Source organism: Mesoplodon bidens, assembly GCF_964165515.1.
Source record: "Mesoplodon bidens genome assembly, chromosome: 1".
Classification (NCBI taxonomy): domain Eukaryota; kingdom Metazoa; phylum Chordata; class Mammalia; order Artiodactyla; family Ziphiidae; genus Mesoplodon; species Mesoplodon bidens.
This window is the reverse complement of record NC_138176.1, coordinates 103948546-103967221: the sequence shown is the minus strand read 5'-3', so window position 1 is coordinate 103967221 and position 18676 is coordinate 103948546. Positions and strand designations below refer to the sequence as shown.

Sequence of the window (18676 nt, the reverse complement as noted above, 5' to 3'; positions counted from 1 at the left end):
TCCATCCTCCCTGAGAGGCTGCTGACTTCTGCTGCTCCCGCTCTGGGAACAGGGGACGCACTCCCCCCTGATCCCGTCAGCTCTCCCAGGGGCAGGGCGGCAGATCTGGGATTGAACCCCCTCCTCTCCCACTGCCAGTGCTCCCCTGCGCCTCAGTTCCCGCCTCCTGAAAATGGGCTGGCACTAATTGCCCACTGCGTTGCCATGGAGACCAAAGGAGAAAAAGAGCCGTAAAAACACCTGGGAAGTGTGAAGTGCTGTCAGCTACACAGCATCTGGCAGAGAGGATCCCACAACACCCCGCTAACGAGGGTCCCAATGCGGCCTCCCCAGAAAGAGAAGAAATCGTGTGCCAGGGCTGGCTTAAGCCTGATATGCCAAGGTCAAATTTAAGTATGCCTGTTTAGGAAGAAAAACTGATTTGTGGGATCTTGAAAGTTTAAATCTAATATTGGCAGGAAAAGCCTTATAACACGTGTCAGCCAGCAGGCAGAAAAGATGTGTGTGTACATATGCACATATGTGTGGATGTGTGTACATAGGTACACGCATGTGTACCTATGTGTGTGGATGTGTATGTATGTATTCACACGAGTGTGTGCGTATGTATGTGTACATTGTGGATGTGTGGATATGTGGGTATATGTGTACGTGTATGGCTTTGGATGTGTCTGTATGTATTCATGTGAGTGTGTGTGCATGTGTGTACATATATCTGTGTGGGTGTGTACACATGCGAGCATTTATCTCCATCCAGAGGAATGAAGGAATGAGCTGTAATGTTACATCCCCATGACCCGTGGGAGTTGGGGGTAAGTTTGCTCCAGCACCGTCCCCTCTGCTGCATTTCCCTTCACTGTGGCTGCTGACACGCTTCCATCATCTACGATTTGCACTGCAGCCCGGGGCCCGCACGCTGGCCCTGCCCCAGTGCAGCAGGGGGCCTTAGGCTGGCACCTGGAGTTAGCGGAGAAAAGGCTTCGCTGAGGCCCACCCTCGGGCAGCTGGGAGGCTCAGGCCCACTTTCCTGCATCTCCCGGCCCCTTACCCTGGCTCCTCTGTGTCTGGCCCGGCATGTCCCCACCTACCAGGCAGGCAGTGACAGCATCTGGCTGATCACCTTTAAGAGCCCAGGGGCTGGCATTCATTACTGTGGCATGACGGAGGAAGCAGAACATTCCCGAAGGGAAGCGGGGTGGGTGCGGGGGAGGAGGGGTTGCCGCTGTGAACAGTGGGTGAAGCCAGATCCATCCAAAGCTCTGCTGAATGGACAGTCTAAACTCACAGAGCCCGGTGCTGACCGAATAGGGCTGATGGGGTCTCAGCCACGGGAAAGCTCTGCACCCTTCGTGGTCTTTCCAGAAGTCTGCCCTGAGAAAAATGTCCTAAATCATGGGCTGTAGGGTGCAATGAGCAGCGGGTCCTGAGAGGGGCCCGCAGTCATCCCGAGGGGGGCGGGAGGAGCACCCCGCACACCTACCCAAGCTGTACACAGTGCAGACGTCTGTGCTGGACGTCCTCCTCAGTAGCTGCCTGGCATCCTCCTCAGAAAAGCGTCCTTCGCTGCTGAAGAAAGACCTTTCCTCTTCACTGAGAAAAATCACATTTTCCAAGCTGGAAAAAATAAAGTGCATTTAGATTGCTCATTTCCAAGATTTCACAAAGACCCTTTTCCACTCCCTCACTTGACAGATGGTCCCTGCATACCTATCCTGTGCCGAGCAGTGAAGACACCAAGATAAAAACAAAATAGACCCTGCCCTTAAGGTTGCTTTGTCTGGCCAGAGGCAGACGCCCAGAAGCAGGAGATGCTGCGACAGATGCAGCTGGTCACAGCATCCTGGGAAGGTGAGCTCCTGGGCAGCCTTCAAAGCACCACCTTAAATGCTCCTTCCCCTGCAAGGCCGGCCGTGACAGCTGCAGGCAGACTTCATCGCTCCACACTGTAAGCCCCACACAGAGCCTCACGCAACACGAGCTCAGGGCACGTGTGTGCTCCGAAAAGTCAGGGAGAGGAAAACAGGAAGGAACAGAGGAAGGGAAGGAGACAGGGAGGGGGAGGCAACTTCTGCTTACAGGGCTAAATTACCAGCAAAATATAAAACTTTCAAACGTACTTCAGAACTTAGAGGGAGCTCTTTCGAGAAGTTAAAGAAAACCTTAGGGTAGATTGTAGGACATTCGATAAAATAGACCTGTATTCCTCAAAAGTGTCGGTGTCCTAAAGGACAAAGAGAACAAGGAACTGTCTCAGATCAAGGAAGTGAGACTAAAGAGACAGACAGGTACTAACATGGGGTCTGGAATTTTCCTTGGCTATAGAGGGAATTACCGGAAAAATTGGTAAAATCTAAGGTCTGCAGAAATAGGATTCTATCAATGTTAATTTCCTGATTTTGACAGTTGTGCTGTGGTCATGCAAATGATGTCCTGATTTCAGGAAACACATATTGCATTATTTAGGGGTAAAGGGACATTGTGTTTGCAACTGACTCCCAAAGAATTCAGAAAAAAAAAAAGTAAAAAATAAAAGAGGAGAAAGTAAATGTCATAACGTCAACATTTGGGCAAACTGGGTGAAGGACATTAAGGAATTTTATGCCCTTTTTGCATCTTTTCCCTAAGTCTGAAATTATGTCAAAATAAAGTTAAAAGAAATGAATAGCTACCAGAATGCTCATTAAACAAAAGATAAAAGACTCAGATCTGGAATAGGAAAGATGTTCAGTAAACATTTGTTGAGTGAATGAGGGAAGTTGTTAGGGCTTCTCCAGTTGTAAACAGGACCAATGGCACTGGGCCCTGTCACCCTTCTGGTTAAGGGAGGGCAAAACAGACTTGCTCATTCCCACAGCAATTGCAGCTCAGCCCGTTAGCAAGCTCAGGACATGTTTAAGTCACATGGAGCCCAGACATCTGTTGAGCAGTTGTGGTCTCCCCAGAGATGATGACCAAGGGTGCCCAAAGCGTGTCCCACAGAACAACAGCTGATAGTGTTGTCTGGAGGTCAAGTGTGAAAAATGCATTTCAACAGGAGAAAGAAAAGTTTCAGACTCTGGGTACCTTCCTTGCGCTGGGAATCCCTGTGGACCACCAGCCAGGGCATGTGGAAAGCACATCCTCACTGATGAAGTTTGAGATGGAGCCCTGGGGGGAACACACTTTGGGAAACTTGGGTCTAGCTGCTGCTCTGGGCATCCGAGCCCAGCCCAGCTTCAAACAGCTTCTGATGAACAGGAGGCCATGGAGCAGACAGACACTTGAATTAGGAAACAGAGTGACTGGTGGGACATGTCATGAAGCCAAAGTGGCCTCTGAGACTTGGTTTGGGAGGCGTTGGTCTGTCTGAGGTGCCAGACAAGAATGAGACGGGATGTCAGGGCTAGCGGGGCCCTGAGGACGAGCATCTCACAATGCATCCGAGGGGCAGATGCTCACCCAGTGAAGGGTCCTTTCTCTACACTGACTCCTGGGCTGAGGTCTTAACAACAAAAGGTCAAGAACACAGCTGTGCCGGCTGACCACTCTCTCAAGACCCCCCCTGCTGCTGCCCAGGGCCAGGCAGTGGGGACTTGGAGGTGACCAGACAGTCCTGGCTCAGAATTCCCTGGATGGGGGTGGGGAGGTCACACGGGGAGAAGAGCACAGCCAGGAAGGGTGCGCCCAGGGATGAGCCACTGGAGATGAGACTGGGGTCCATCGAGAGCCCCCAGGAAAACGGGATGGTCGGGATGGAGGGGACATCTCACGTAGAGGGAGGCGCATAACCCAGAGTCGTTCTAGAAGGGGTGAGCCAACCAGCACGCTGACCTCAGGGTGACACAATGGTGAGTGGTGGCCTTTGAAACTGGGGGTGACCAGGGCCTGGGTTGCAAGAGGCCTTGAAAGACAGGCCCAGAGCTTCGAAGGGTTTTATGAAGGGGAATGGCAGGGTGTACTGGCTTGAATAACGTCCCCCCCAAATCCATGTCCCCCCTGGGCCCTCAGAAGGTAACCTTATTTGGAAATAATAGGATCTTTTCAAATGTGATCAAGTCAAGGATCCTGGTATGAGGAGATGATCCTGGGTTATCCGGATGGTCCCTAAATCCAATGACTGGTGTCCTTACAAGAGACAGACGAGAGGACACAGACAGGGAGGAAAACACGTGAACACAGAGGCAGAGGTTGGGGTGATGCGGCCACAAGGACCGCCTGAAGCCACAGGAGCTGAAAGAGGCGGGAAGTCCCCTCCCGTGGAGCCCCCAGAGGGAGCTCGGCCCTGGCTACACCGTGATTTGGACGTCTGGCCTCCAGTCTGTTGTTTTAAGCCCCCAGTTTGTGGTGCTGTCCCCGCAGCCCCAAGACACCCATGCACGTGGACACCTTTGCATTTCAAGGACCAACCCTGGCAGCACTTAGAGGAAGGGCAGGAGGGGTCCAGACAGGAAGCTGAAGTCATGCCCTGGGGACAGTGGGATGGCCCTGGGCTAGGCCCGGCCCTGGGGACAGAGGTGGGAGTGACGACCAGGAAGAGGGCCTAGGGAGGGGCAGGAGGTGCCGTCCAGGACACTGCGGATCTGTCACCTGGGAAGCAGGTGGACGGGGTAGGGTTCCCACAGGGGCAGGGGGTGGAGTCAGAGGGGGGTGAGGCCTCAGCCACTCACTCAGACGCTTGGCCCTGCACACTGATGAGGCTCGTCTGCACAAAGGCGACCTGGCCGGAGGCTGCATGCCGGCCCAGGCACCAGGGCAGGCCAGGCACCTGGGCACCCAGGATCTCGATGTGGTCACCGCCTCGGAAGGTCATTTCTTCGGGCCCTGAGCCCTGGCAGTCCGCTACGGCCGAGGCCAGGCCCACAGCTGCAGGAAGGAGGCCACATGGTCAGTGCTGGGGGGGATAGGGCCGGGGGGTGGGTGGGCAGTCAGACGGGCGGCCCTCGGCCACATGGGTGGTGTCCCCGGCCAGGGAACACGCCATCCTGCTGAGGAACTGATTTAGCACCTAGCCAGGGTGCAGGGCTACCGCACACGAGGGGCTGGACATCCATGCGGTACCTGAAGCGGGGGGCCTCTTTATCTCCACGCTGAGGATAAGAAACTGAGGCCTGGGGATGTTGATTAACTTGGCCCAGGGCTGTCGGCCTCCAAGGCCAGGGCCCACCCAGGGTAAATCCAGCTGTAAATGTCCTCCCATGGGGCCTTATGTCCACTTAACAGGTCCACAGGCCATCCAGACATCAAGCAACCTGGGGCAGAGCCAATGCACTGAACCAGGGACCCAGGCCATCTTTTCTAAACAAGACCCCTGCCTCTCATTCCTCCATCTGCACACGTGGTGAATTCAGCTGGGGTCCTGCCCACCCACCCCACCTCCACCGTCTGAGGGTCCTCCGAGGTGTCTGACCCAGTGCCAGAAAGAGAGCAGAAGTTGCAGAAGTGCTGGTCAAATAGGGTGTGGAAGTTACTCTCTAGAGGCGGAGTGACCAGGGACACCGGCCTGGCCTCCCCGCGTGCTGTGTGAGTTTGGACCAGCCAGTGGACCTCTCTGAGCCTCTGTTATTGCCTCAGGAACTGGAGGGGAGTCTAGCTGCCTTATCTGCCTTGGGGAGGATTCAGGGTGGGCGCAGAAGCTTCGGGAATGCTGGTCCCTGCCCCTCCTCACCCACCTCTTCGCCAGGGGAGGAGGGCCAGTGGAAATATTTACCCATCGGCTGGATGTCCGGCGTCACAGGTCCACCCATGGAGTCATTGATGGGGTCCCAGGGGACCCTAAGAGCCCACCTGGAGCGGGATGAGAGAGGATTTTAGGTTTAGGGTGGATTGAAACTGTGTGTAGGCTGGACAGATAAACAGCCCCCAGGGACCCGAGCGAAATCCACCACCTGCCCCCACTGCACGTGTGTGCACACACACACACATACACCCACGTGTGCAGCCTTCAGCTCCAGCCATGCCCCACGCCCCCCAGTCCAGGTGCCTCCTGCCCTCCCTCACGCTGGCATCATCGGGGACCTCCCTCCATCACCCAGGGAGAGAACCTCAGCCACGGACTGTCATTTCATAGACACTGAACATGAGGAGATGTAGTTTCTCTCTTTGCTTTGGCTGCCAGCTCAAGCCAAGTTTATGCCCCACGTTCAGCACATGAGCATGAGCTTGCATGTTACCTGTCCCTGCCTTCCCCAGGCTGTCCCTGCGTTGGTTCTTATTTGCACAGATCCCTGCGTGCTCCCTTACTACGAGCACAGGCTATGTAGCTCCCGCAAAAGCTTTCCAGAACAAGCTAGAACAGGAAGCCAGAGCCCCATGTTGTACACTCCTAGGCCATCTCGTCCCAGGACAGCCCTGCCGGGAGGTATCACTGTCCTGTTATGCAGGTGGCAGCCCTGAGGACCAGAGAGTTGGACTGGCTTGCTGAAGCCACACACTGAAAATAGCAGAAGGGGTCGTGGCCAGGTCTGCCTCAGGCTCACACCGGTCCCCGTCTACCCGCCTTGGCCTACGGTTGGACCCGGGCCTGGGGGAGTCTCCGGGAGGCCGGAGAGCACGCTGGACCCACAGGAAGCAGAGAAACAAAGGTCGGTACCTACTGATGGAATGCAATCAAAGGCTCCACTGCTGTCCCCTCCTCTGACGACGTGTTGTGGCTGGGGGCCGAAGAGTCCACTGCCAGGGCCGCCTCTGCCTGTGGAAACCCCGAAGCCTGCCTGAGGGGCTGGAGGCCAGTCATCACTCTCACATGGTGGTCAGGACACAGGACAAAGAAAGGCCCTTCAAAGCGGCAGAGGGTGGTCATTCAGGCGGCTGGGCACAGGGACAGCTGTAGTTTGCAGGCGGGACTACCTGTTCTCCACCAGGAATACCTGCAGGGGTTCCCCCACCCCAGTTTCTGCATCCACAGAAAGACACTGGAGGCCGGACCTGGGCTGGAGTCCCCCCTCCGCCGGGACTTGCCCGGAGCGTGGCTCAGCCTCAGGCTCTCTGGGCCTCAGTTTCCCTATCTGGGCTATGAGGGGCTTGACATGTGATTCCAAGGGCCCTTCCTGCTTGGACCACCACCGACGAGTCCGGCCGCAGTGGCTTCCTCTTGTCCGCTCTGTGGCTGGGGAAGGACAGGCAGCTAATGCCCTGTTTGCTGTGGCCTCAGAGCCCAACTGTGAGGCCACTGAGGTACTTAGAGCAATAGCTTGGTCAGGAACTAGGGCTTAGGGGGGCGCTGGCCAAACCCCTTTTCTGTTATTTCTTGGAGAGGGCTTTTCCTTGCCCCAAGTGCCCTCAGTCTCCGGCACCTCCAGAGCCCTTCTGCTGCCTGCAGCCCCGGGGCGTCCCCAGCCCGGCGAGGAGCTGACCAAGGTTACCATCGCCTGCACAGCGCTCACCTTCCTGGAAAAGGAGGCTCTCGTGAGTCAGCTTCAAGGCCTCCTCGTCCACGTGGACTTGGATGGTCGTCTCCTGGTCCTCATCAGGCTCGAGCAGCCAGAAGGTCTGGTCCACAAGCAGGTTTTCCAGGCAGTGATGAGTGAAGCCTGGGGAAGCAGACAGCCCTGGTTACCAGTGGGATCCAGGCCGGGGGCAGGGAAGCCCTCATTGGCTGGGTGTTGGCCGAGCCCTGCGCCGACCAAGCCCAGGGAGACGGACCACCCGGCCCTTGGGGACTCATGGTACTGTCCACTACCTGGTCAGGCCATAGGTCTGACCATCTGGGCTGCGAGAGGACCAGCCATGATGGTGGACAACTCATCTGCCTCCCTGTGCCCTGGGAAGGTCGGGCGGGGTCTAGTTACTTCTTCTAGAACCCTCGGTCTCCTCTTCTATGAGATGGGATGGGAGATCAAGGAGATCACGTACGCTGCAGGCGTGGGCACAGCCCTGCTCTAGGGGCAGAAGAAACTGTCATTCTGAGTCTAATTTCTCACTTCCTCAGCCCTCAGACTGGGAGTGGGGCAGCAAGTTTCCCCAGGAGAGACACTTAGACGGTCCAAGTCTCCCTTAGAACAAGGAATGTTTCAGAAAGAAAGCACTTGGGTTGAGGTTGAAACAGGGTTTCCTGGTCTGTGCTCGGCCAGTGAGAGCTCAGCTGCCCTGGGGGTGAGTCGCGCTCAGACCCGTGTGCATCTGCGACTCCGCCCATCACAACCTCACTGAGAACAGGTGACGTCCCGAGAGGCCATCATGAACTAACTTAGTCTAAAGCCCCGACTGATAACATAAAATGCTTGGTGTGTGACAAGCATCCCCATAACTGGGTCTGCGAGGGTCACCGCCTTACCGAGAGCGTGGTAGGTGGAAAATTTCCAGATTTCTTCAAAAGTCTTAAACGTCACCACAATCCGATCCTGGTCACTGTGGATGGACAGCAGCCTGGCCGATAGCTCCTTATGGGGAAGAAACAGAAATGAGAAACAGTCCCAGTGGCTTTGGGGCGTCTGCCCATCAGGAGGACGGAGCCACGCAGTAGAAACATTTTGCAGAAGTGACCCTGGCGGGACTTCCCTGGTGGGCCAGTGGGTAAGACTCCACGTTCCCAATGCAGGGGGCATGGGTTCGATCCCTGGTCAGGGAACTAGATCCCACATGCATACCGCAGCTAAGAGTCTGCATGCTGCAACTAAAGATCCCGCAAGCTGCAACGAAGATCTCGCGTGCCGCAACTAAGACCTGGCACAGATTAATTGATTAATTAATTTTTTAAGTGACCCTGATAGGGACACAGCAAGCACAGAGCTGATTCCTTTACAACCAAGCTGCTCCTCTCCTGCTCTCAAGCCAGCTGTGGCTCCCCAGGGCTGTACCCAGCCCCACTCCTTCCCAGAGCTCACAGCCTCCATGCCCTGGACCTGCACCCTCTGTGGCAGGTCCAGCATCCCCTCTCCTGACACCCATCCCATGAACACTCCTGATGGTGCTGGGGCATTAAAAGTGACACCAGCTGACGCTGACCAAGGGGGAGAGGGTACTATTTTCATCTCCATCTGGATTAAGAAATAAGGTCCCGGTTCCTTTCCGAGGTCTGACCCTGGGACAGCCGGGATTCAGCCCAGAGCCAGCACGCACCCTGGACTGACATCACAGGGGCAGCCCCACTGCAGAACACCGTGCTGGGTGCACCATGCCTGCTGTTCGCAGGTCCTCACAGCACCTCCGTGGGGTAATAAAGCTAAGCATCCCCCGTATGTGGCTGAGGAAGCTGCGTTCACAGAGGCTAAGGGACCTCAGCCAAGGTCAGGCCAGGCTGAGTGCAAGGTCAGGTTGTGGCCTCCCAACCCTAAGCCCCAGGACCTCTGCCATGGGGAGGTCACCCAGCTCAGCCTCCTTCCCCACCAACCTCCTGACAGACCGTCCATCTGCACGAGGCCAGTCACCAACAAATCAAGGAAAGAATAAGATCAACTCACAGCAGTCCTTTTTGCCCCCTATGAAGAGACTAAAAATCCTAGAAAGGTGGGGTGTCCATGGAGAAAGGGACTGGGGCATTCAGAAAGTGGTGGCCCACGTGTGTCTGGGGCTGTGTGATCATTGTCCCTGGAGCCAGACAGCCAGGAGAGCAGACGGGGGACAAGTCACCCTGGTGGTGGCACCATCAGGTAAGGTCTGGACATCGTGGACAGACCTCCTCCTAGGTCCACTGCCCTCTCCTCCGAGCAGTCTTCCTCCACCCCATTCACAAGTGTGGATCCCCTGCACCTTTGCCCACCCAGGCCCCCCGAGGAGCCAGACTCACCCCAAGAGCACGGGCCACCTCCCAGCTGTCATTCTCCAGAAGACGGAGCCGGCCCCGCAGGACCTGCTGCAGACTGGGGTCGGGCAATCCGCTTTTCCTCTGCACAGCCAACAGCTGCAAAGTCAGGTCTGCAAGGGGAAAGTTCAAGGTGGGCAGTTTCCCTGGCCCAGGCCAGTTCTGTGGGGTGCTCTCCCTCTCCTGAGGGCCCCCGCCCACAAACATGGGGACCCGGATTCACACCCCACATGCACCGCCTGTGAGAACTCTGCACAGGTGCTTTTCTCCCCTGAGGCCCAGTTTCTTTGGTGGTAAATGAATTACGTGCTACCCACATCTTACAGAGATGGGAGGAAGTGGACTGTGTCACAGCCCCAGGACAGGCCAGCACAGGGCAGGCATTCAGCAAATGGTCCCAAGTCAGTGACCTCCAGCCCCGACTTCTTCCACGCCTGGGCTCCAATGGGGCATCCAAACTCCAGCAGACTCCCCACGGGCATCCTAGAACCCTTCATCGCCCCCCGCACCCGAACCTGGCTGGTCCTCCTTTCTTTACCATCTCCAGAAGGACCGCATCCCCAGTCCCGCTCAGACCAACGACACCTCCTTCCCTCACACACCACTGGCTGGTCCACAAGTGAACCCCACTGACCCACCTGTAAAACCAGGCCAAACCCACCATGCTCACCCCTCACCATGGCCCCGCCCCATAGGTCCTCCTGAGCAGTGTCTGAGCCCTGGCCCTCCCTCCAGATGGTCCCTCCACAGAGGGCCAGAGGGTCCCCTCACAACCAGCTCTGGCTTATGGAACGCCTTGGCTCTCAGCCCTCTGGGCATTGCTGTCCCCCAGAAATTTTTGCAGCAATGGACATGTTTGCTCTCTGCACTGTCCTGCACAGTGGCCACCAGCCACATAGGGCCCTGAGCTCTTGAAATGTGGACAGTGTAATTGAGGAACTGGATTTTTAATTTTATTTAAGTTAAATTTAAACATAAACAGCCACATGTAGCTACTGTATTAGACAGCACAGTCCCGGTAGTTTTCCATCTCAGGAAGAATAAAATGCGGGTCCTTTCCACCTTTCCAGGCACAGCCTGGAGCATCTTGCGCTTCACCTCACCCCGCACAGCCCCACCTCTTCTCCCCCTCCCTTCCAGCCTGTGGCCGCCTCTCTGCTCCCCTGAGACATCGAGGCATCCCCTTCCCAACCCACCCCAGGGCCTTTGCACTCACCGTGTCCTCCACCTGAAGCACCCTCTCCCAGACCAATTTCTGGCCTGGCTGGTGCCCTATGATTGGATCCCAGCTCAAATGTCCCCTGCCCACCCACACCCCGTCCCCCTGAGAGGCCTCCTGGCCACAGGGATCCTCAGATCTTGGACTGTTCCAAAACTGGAGAGGGGAGATGAAGGGGAGAGGATGGGAAGGGGGAGGGGAGAAGAGAGAGGGAGAGAGGAAGAGGGACAGAACGTGGAGAGGGCGAGGGAGAGAGGTTCCTCACACCCTCTGAATAAGCCTTGCACCTGCCTTGGAATTTTCCAGCTAGGGGACCCTCGAGCAAACATCCCCATCCCCTCCTGGGGGGCAGGGCCGGGGCAGAGGGGCACATCTGGGATCTGGAATCAGGCCCCTCCCCCAGCAGGAAGCCAGGCCAGCATTTCCCAACCAGTTCTAAGAAGTGACCCCTCCTGCTCCTGTAAGAGGGTGGGGTTGAATTGTCAATCCCATAATAATCTGCCTCATTGCTCAACAGTCCTGGTCATCCCGAGTGACCACAGGCAGCGCTGCCTACCCGAAGGAAAAGCTGGAGGACGGGCGGCTATCACTGCAAAGGTGGACGGCCAACAACGCTGGAGGCTACATGCCCCCCACAGCTGGGTCTTGGGGGTCGGGTCTCCAGCGTTAGGGGCTTCGTGCTGCCCCCCTCCGCCCATCAGCGCCCTGCGGAAGTTCCGCCGTCCCGTCCTCGGAGCCCCTCCCCGGAAGCAGTTCCCCGATGCCTCTCCCGAAGGCCCTTGCCATCCCCTTGCCTCCCCAGGGAGTCCCTCCTGGGGTTTCACTTCCCCTGCGTGCGGCCTCCAGGGCCACGCCCCCCTCTTGTGTGGGCAGATGCAAACACAGAGTCCAGGGAAGGCCTTTGCACGTGCAGGCGAACCCCAGCGTTCTGTCCCCGAGTGAAAAATGCAGAGTCCTGGGCCCTACCCCAGACTCCCTGCATCAGAACCCGGCAGGACCCAGGCATCTGTGTTTAACAAGCCTCTCCTCCACATTCAGGGTGACCTTAAAGCAGGGCGTCCACATTAGAGAAGCCTGGGTTAGACGCTCCTGAACCAGAAGCCCACTGGATGGGTGAGGCCGGAGGGAAGGGGGGACGCCCAGGGATCCCACATTCACATCCCCAGCCCAGACTTAACCCCGACGCACGATGTAGCGCCCAGGACATCTACCTGTGGGGTAGGAGCCCATCTGGCCGGGAGAGGGCCTAGCAGCCGGTGGAGAAACGCCAGGGGCAGCAGCATCTGTATCAGAGCAGGTTCCTGTGATTAAGGTGAGAACAGGCAACTCTCAGCTACAGGCGCCAACCCCCAGGTATTTCCAGAAGAAAGGTATGTCCACACCCCTATAAACCACCGTTCACACCCTTCCTCCAGGGTCACAAAGCGCAACAAGGTCGGGAGGCTATGAGTCTCCTACTGTGCTGTTACTAATTACCCTACCCTAGAGGCTTCTGGAAACAACACAGTGTTATTCTGCTGTTCTGGGGTTTGAGAAGGGTCTTGCTGGGACAAAACAAGGTGTGGGCAGGGCTGGTTCCTTTCTTCTGGAGGCTCCAGGAGTGAATCTGTGTCCTTGCTTCTCCAGCTTCCAGAGGGGTCCGCATTCCTTGGCTCGGGGCCCCTCCTCCATCCCCAAGGCACAGCATCTTCAACCTCTCTGTGATTCTGACCCCAGCCAGCATAATCTTCCCGTCTCAAGATCCTTAATCCACTTTGCAAAGTCTCTTTGGCCGCGGAGGTAACGTGTGTGTGTGTGCACAGGTTCTGGGGACTGGGATGTGGACTGCTTTGGCGGCCTTTACTCTGTTGACCACAGAGGGGAGGTCACAGCCCAGGGGGAACTCGGGGTCTGCGGCAGATGGGGCTGCATCCTGATTTTGACGGGCCTGTGAGGCCAGTCCTCTGCAGGTTGTCCTGCCCCCAGTCCCCCGCCGGGAAGCCAGCTCCCGGTCTGCCTCTTGGCCAGGCCCCTCCACGCACACACTCGTCTCTGCCCTGCTCGGTTCTCATCTGTACAATGGGATGAGCAATCAGGGCCTTCAGATCAAAGGGGATCTGATCTGGAAACACCTGGGGTTCCGACAGAACCTCACTGCAGCCTCTTCACCCCGGGGAAGTACCGCTCAGCCGTGGGCACGATGCTGCCATGTTGGCCTGGGACCGTGCAAAACGACAGGCTCATTTCTGCTCTCTCCCCACCTACATTATACCAGCCCTAAGCCTGTGTGGTCAGAGTCCATTTCCAGCCCTTGCTGGCTCTGCATCCCCAGAGCGGGGGCTCAGAAATGCCTGTCAAATCCAAACAAGGGCACGGCACCCAGATCTTGGCTTTAAGCACCGTCCTCCCCCTGAGAAGCCAGGGCTCCTTGAGGAACGGCCGATTCCAGGCCTGCGACAGGGAGAGCCGAGATGAGATGTGAGCCTCTTGTTGTCCCAGAAAGTAGGACGTGCTCACAGGATGCTGGAGATGCATCACAAGACCAAATCGGGGGCAATATGAACAATGAAATAAATAATGACAGTGACTGATAGCGTCCAGAGAATGCAATAAAGACCTCTGAGCCCACCCATGCTAAAATAAATAAATGAATACCTGGGAGAGGGGACAGCTCTTCTTTTCAGTGGAAGGTCCATTAACAAACGTCAAAAGAACACAGTATTAGAAAGTCACCATTTAGCAACCATCGTAATGTTCTGATTTCAGTCAAGAACCTTGCACGGATGATAAAACTAGTGCTTGATTAGGACCAGAGGAACCGGCTAGTCACAAAGTCCCCAAGTATCTTCCCACGGGCTCCTGACTCATGACAAAGGGAAGAAGGGTGACTTTGACAGTGACATTTACGCTGTCAAACATCTCCTTAATCAAGTGATGGACGGGAGCCGTGAACGTCACCAGGGACCAAACAAATGGACATGGAGTTCTCCCAGTCGGCTGCACGGAGAGGAACCGAACACTTCTGCGGTATTTCTGCCCAAAGTGCCTGCCTGCAATCCTGAAAAAACAGCCACACTTGAACTGAGCTGTACCCAAACATTCTACAGAATACCTGGCCCGGAATCTTCAAAGTATCAACCTCCAGGTTAGAAAGCTCCACAGGCACATGGCCACAGAATGCAAAGCCTGACCACGGTTTTCTTTGGTGGAAAGGACATTACGGGGACAGATGGCAGGATGGGAGTGAGGTCCGTCTGTAGATTAGATAATGGTGTTGTTTAAACCAGGAGAGTTTGAAGTTTGAAAAAATTGCACAATGGTTCTGTACGAGCAGGTCCTGGTTTTAGGAAACACACACGCCAAAGCGCTGGGGGATAAAGGGGCATCATGTCTGCAGTTTACTCTTAAACTGTCCTGAAATATAAATATATCTGTAAATGCAGAAAGAGAGAAAGCAAGTGTAGTAAAATGTCAACATTTGAGGAACCTGGGTGGGGTAAATGGGAATTATTTATATTATTTCTTGTGACTTTTGTTGTCAATTTGCAAAAGAAGCTGAAAGGGGAAGGGGCTCTGGGTGGATGGGGTGAGAGTCCACTGGTCACTTGGCTACTCAGGGCCAGGGAGCCCAGGAAGACAGGAGGGGCTCCCAGACCCCACTGCCTGGGCTCACAGGTCCACCCCAATGCCAGCCAATGCCAGCTGTGCTGTGGAGCAGGTAGGGCAGGAAACACTTGGCAACACGGTCAGAATGCTTCTGGTTTGGCCACAGCACCGACGGCAGGAATCCCTGTGCTCTAGGACTCACGGCCACTCTGGGGCTGGGCTGCCAGGCGGGAGGCTGGTCTGGCCCCCATGCATCCGGCGGAATCCAGCTCCTCTGTGGCGTGCTGGCGAGCTCTGGAGGGCGCCCGACCCAGTGGGATCCCCAGGCCAGGCGGGTGTCTGACTACAGGAGTCAGCACCCATGAGGCCACCCTGACCTTTCCCATCTCCGCTTACGCCCGGAAGGACCAAGAAAATAGGTGTAAAAATACTTCTAATCACCGAGCATGCATGGCGTCAGGCTCTGGGCCAGGCACCTAGTATGAGGTTTTGTTTCCATTCTCCCAAAGCAACGATCATTCGTCATTCCAATATTTATTGGGCACCTGCTATGTGCTGAGCCCTAGAGGCAACTAAGCAGGTGACCAGGCTGAAGGTGACGATGTGACGAAGGGAAGCCCGGGGAAGGACAGGGGGACAGGCTGTCCTGGGCTCGGGGAGGGGCCTGGGCCCACCTCAGGTTTCCCCCTGCCCTTCCCTCCTCGCCTCCAGGACCCAAGGAGTTAGGGAGAGGGGTCCTGGAGATCACCTAGGCCACCCCTCAGGTTTCCACGTCAAGAGGTCCAGCGACAATCAGGATGGGAACCAGGTCCCCCGGCAAGCAGTCCAGCCCTGCTCCCGGCACAGCCCCTCTCACGCACACCTGGGCAGGTTGGGTGGGAGATGCCTCGGCCCTTGTCACACCCCTCATCCTCCGCTGTTCAGGAAGTAATCCTGCCCGGGGCCTGGCCCAGGCCCTGCTTCCTTCCCCTCCCTGGGCCTTGGTTTGCCCTCCTGGAAGAATGAGGGATGCCCCGTCCTGAGTAATCCCCGGGACTCACCTCCAAGGACAAAGCAGAACTGTGGGCACCCAAAGCAGTACAAGAGCTATAAACTCACCCAGGGCTGCATTTCTAGAATTTCCAACCCCTGCCCCTCTTGCCGCGCCCTGGAGAAGCACGAGGTGGGTCCCCATCTATCGTAAATGCTCACTGGGCGTATCCTCCTTCAGTACAAGCACTGACAGTGCAGGCATCCAGCTGCATCCTGGGTGCGGTGGACAGCAGGGTGGATGCACACGCCGCACTCACCGCTTCCCACGGCAGCCTCCTCAGGCCCTGCTCGCCCCCAGACGGCGGACGCACTCGCTCCCGCTCTCTGGACCTTGCGGCCACCGCTGCCTCCCGAGGGCCCCACGGGCCCCCTCTCCACCGGGCCCTCCATGACGCAGTGGCCTCCGAGCCAAGGGCCCGGCATGCCGGGCTGGCCTCTGTGGAGAGAAGAGAGTGCAGGGGTCAGCAGTGGCAACCTCTCTAGGAAGACAGGCGGCCGGCACCAGCACGGATGCTGCCGCCAGAGTTGGGGTCAAGAGGAGAGAATGCCTCCTCTTTGCCTGGTGGATCCTTGAGCATCCTTCCAGAGCTCTGCTCACCGGCCATTTCCCCTCCAAACAGCACAAGTCCGCCTGGAACAGACTCTGTTGGAGACACGTGCCTACGTTTGCTCCCAGTTGGAAGTCCTTGTGGGCAGGTAGGGGCCCATTCTTGCTCATCAACAGACCCTGAGGAAGTAGCTCAGATCCTGGCACCTGGAGGCTGCTCAAAATGTTCCCACCGGGGCTCCCCTAGTGGCACAGTGGTTAAGAAGCCGCCTGTTAATGCAGGGGACACGGGTTCGAGCCCTGGTCCGGGAAGATCCCACGTGCCACGGAGCAACTAAGCCCATGCGCCACAACTACTGAGCCCGCACTCTAGAGCCTGTGAGCCACAGCTACTGAGCCCACGTGCCACAACTGCTGAAGCCCGTGTGCCACAACTACTGAATCCTGCACGCCTAGAGCCCGTGCTCCGCAGCAAGAGAAGCCACAGCAACGAGAAGCCCGTGCACCACAACGAGCGCGACATGGAAGCAATAAAGGCCGTGTGGGAACAGGGAACAGAGCTGGTGTCCTCTTGGGACACCCCGGGACCGTGGTTTAGAGATAAGCCCACTGCACCTCCCACCCAGTGAGGGCTGGGAGGGACAGACTCCCCCAAAGACAGCGCATCTCCAGAGAGAAGAATATGCAGCTCCATTTCATACGGGGCTCAGCTGGGCTGTGACTCCAGCCTCGGATTCCCAGGGGGTCTTGCTGCTCCTTGTAACTAAGCCCGCGTCCTGGGGGGCTCAGTGGGCCCCGTCTCTCTAACTGGAAGAGGCCTGCACCCCAGCAGAGTCCCCGGGAAGAACCCCGTCCAGTTTTGCAGGAAATGGGCCAGGTCCCAGGCTGCCCCGTGAGGGGAGGAAGCAGGTGGTAGAGGGCGGGAAAGGAGGAAGTGGCCGGGGAGGAACCAGAGACCACTCCCCGCTCCCGGGGTGCCCTTGGGCCTCCCCACTGAGAGCCGGTCATTACGCACCACTCTTTCCTGGGGCCAGAGAGGAGTGAGGGCCTTTACGACCCCGACAGACGGTGCTCCCAGGGTCTGGGGTTTGGTCACCAATTAGAGGAGACAGCAGGACACGGAGCCCCTTCCAGGCACAGGCGACAGGGAGGGCGGGTGTGCAGCCTGGGCCAGGGCTGAGGCACAGGGGCAGACCCCCTGCCCCCATCCACAGGGACGGGAGTCAACCACGCCGCCCTCAGTGTCCACCTCAGGGACAGAGGGGACAGGAATGGCCCTGCTCACTCACATGGAGGGTGAGCAAGAGCAAGGCCGGGAAGCAAGTGCAAGGGAAGCCCCTCTTGTCAGGTCTCTCTGTTCTCTGATGAAGAGCTGGGAGAGTTCAACCCCAAACCCCGGCCAGGCTGGCAAGAATTCCCTTTGCACAGAGCAGAACGCACAGGGAGACAGGAGAGCACACCTCTGAGCCCCTTTCCTGGGGACAAAACTGCAAACTGGAAAGCAGGTCTGGCCTCCTCCAGACCCACACCCCCTCTTGCGGTGGGTGCTGGGGAACAGGGGGCCCAGCAGAGACCAGAGGACGCTGGTGAGGAACATGGGGCTCAGAACCCACTGGGCCTGGACAACCCCGTGACCCCCTGGCCGGTCTCCTAGCTCCACCCGCTTCCTACAGCAGAGAATTCCCAGGCAGGAAGGCAGGAGATGCGGAGGCGGATGGCAGCAGCTGTGACGTCACCTCGGGGCTGGGGGCTGGGGGCTGAGGCACAGGACACGGGACACGGGCTGTTTCAGATGAGGCTCAGGGTTGTGGGGGGCACAGCACTGAGCGCCCCGTGAACGCACAGAGGAGCCACCAGAGCATCTTAAACCCTGAGAAGGGCTGCGTTCGATCCCGTGTAAGTTTCGTTCCTGTATTTGTGCAGAAAGGACAGAGGAGGAGAGAGCGGAGGTGGGACCTGCGGGGGGGCCTGGGGTTCACTTCCCTGCCTCGAATTTTCACCAGGATCGGGGGAGCTGGACCTCCCTCAGACCCAGCAAGGAGTATTTTCAGAACTACGGCCCCGAGGCTGTCCCAGGGTGGTGGCGAGTCTCCACAGGCTCCCAGAGGGCCTCAGACACAAGTATTTGTCAACACCTGCATGCACCAAGTGCCTCAGCCAGGTTCACTGCAGCCAGTGGGGAAAGCACATCACCCCGTTCTACAGATGGAGAAACTGGGCTGGGCTCCGAGGGGTGGGCAACTCAACCCCCTACACACACACACTTGCACACACACACATATATATATATACTCTCACATTAACACTCTCTCACACACTCACGTCCCCCCACACACACCCCTGTCCATGCCCACCGTGGTAACCTTCTAGGCAACCCCTCCCCCCCAGGGAGGAGGGAGTAGGCCAGAGGGTGCTCCCTTGCCAGAGGAAGAAGCAGCATGGACCAGCAGGTTCCAGGAACGCAGCATTGCTGCAGAATTCTCCAGCAACCTTTTTTAAATGGCCAGTGTCATTTCAAGCCCTGGTGCCTTGCACTCCCCATGCCCTGGTCCCCGGGGGCCGTCCCCACCCTTGT

The 18676-nt window shown here is 57.2% G+C and overlaps 1 protein-coding gene across 4 annotated transcripts in view; it reads right to left on the bottom strand.

Annotated features, from left to right (window-relative positions):
• Positions 1–18676, bottom strand: part of SH3TC1 (SH3 domain and tetratricopeptide repeats 1) — a 53313-nt gene that overhangs the window by 16145 nt on the left and 18492 nt on the right. For all 4 annotated transcript variants that reach the window (XM_081226783.1, XM_081226784.1, XM_081226782.1 and 1 more), the window contains exons 2-10: positions 15812–15990; positions 12149–12238; positions 9704–9831; positions 8252–8357; positions 7362–7508; positions 6573–6753; positions 5687–5763; positions 4647–4842; positions 1481–1614 (exon numbers count right to left, since the gene is read on the bottom strand). In XM_081226783.1, coding sequence (XP_081082909.1) covers positions 1481–1614; positions 4647–4842; positions 5687–5763; positions 6573–6753; positions 7362–7508; positions 8252–8357; positions 9704–9831; positions 12149–12238; positions 15812–15977 — 1225 coding nt within the window. In that variant the 5' untranslated portion in view covers positions 15978–15990. The remainder of the gene's footprint in view (positions 1–1480; positions 1615–4646; positions 4843–5686; positions 5764–6572; positions 6754–7361; positions 7509–8251; positions 8358–9703; positions 9832–12148; positions 12239–15811; positions 15991–18676) is intronic.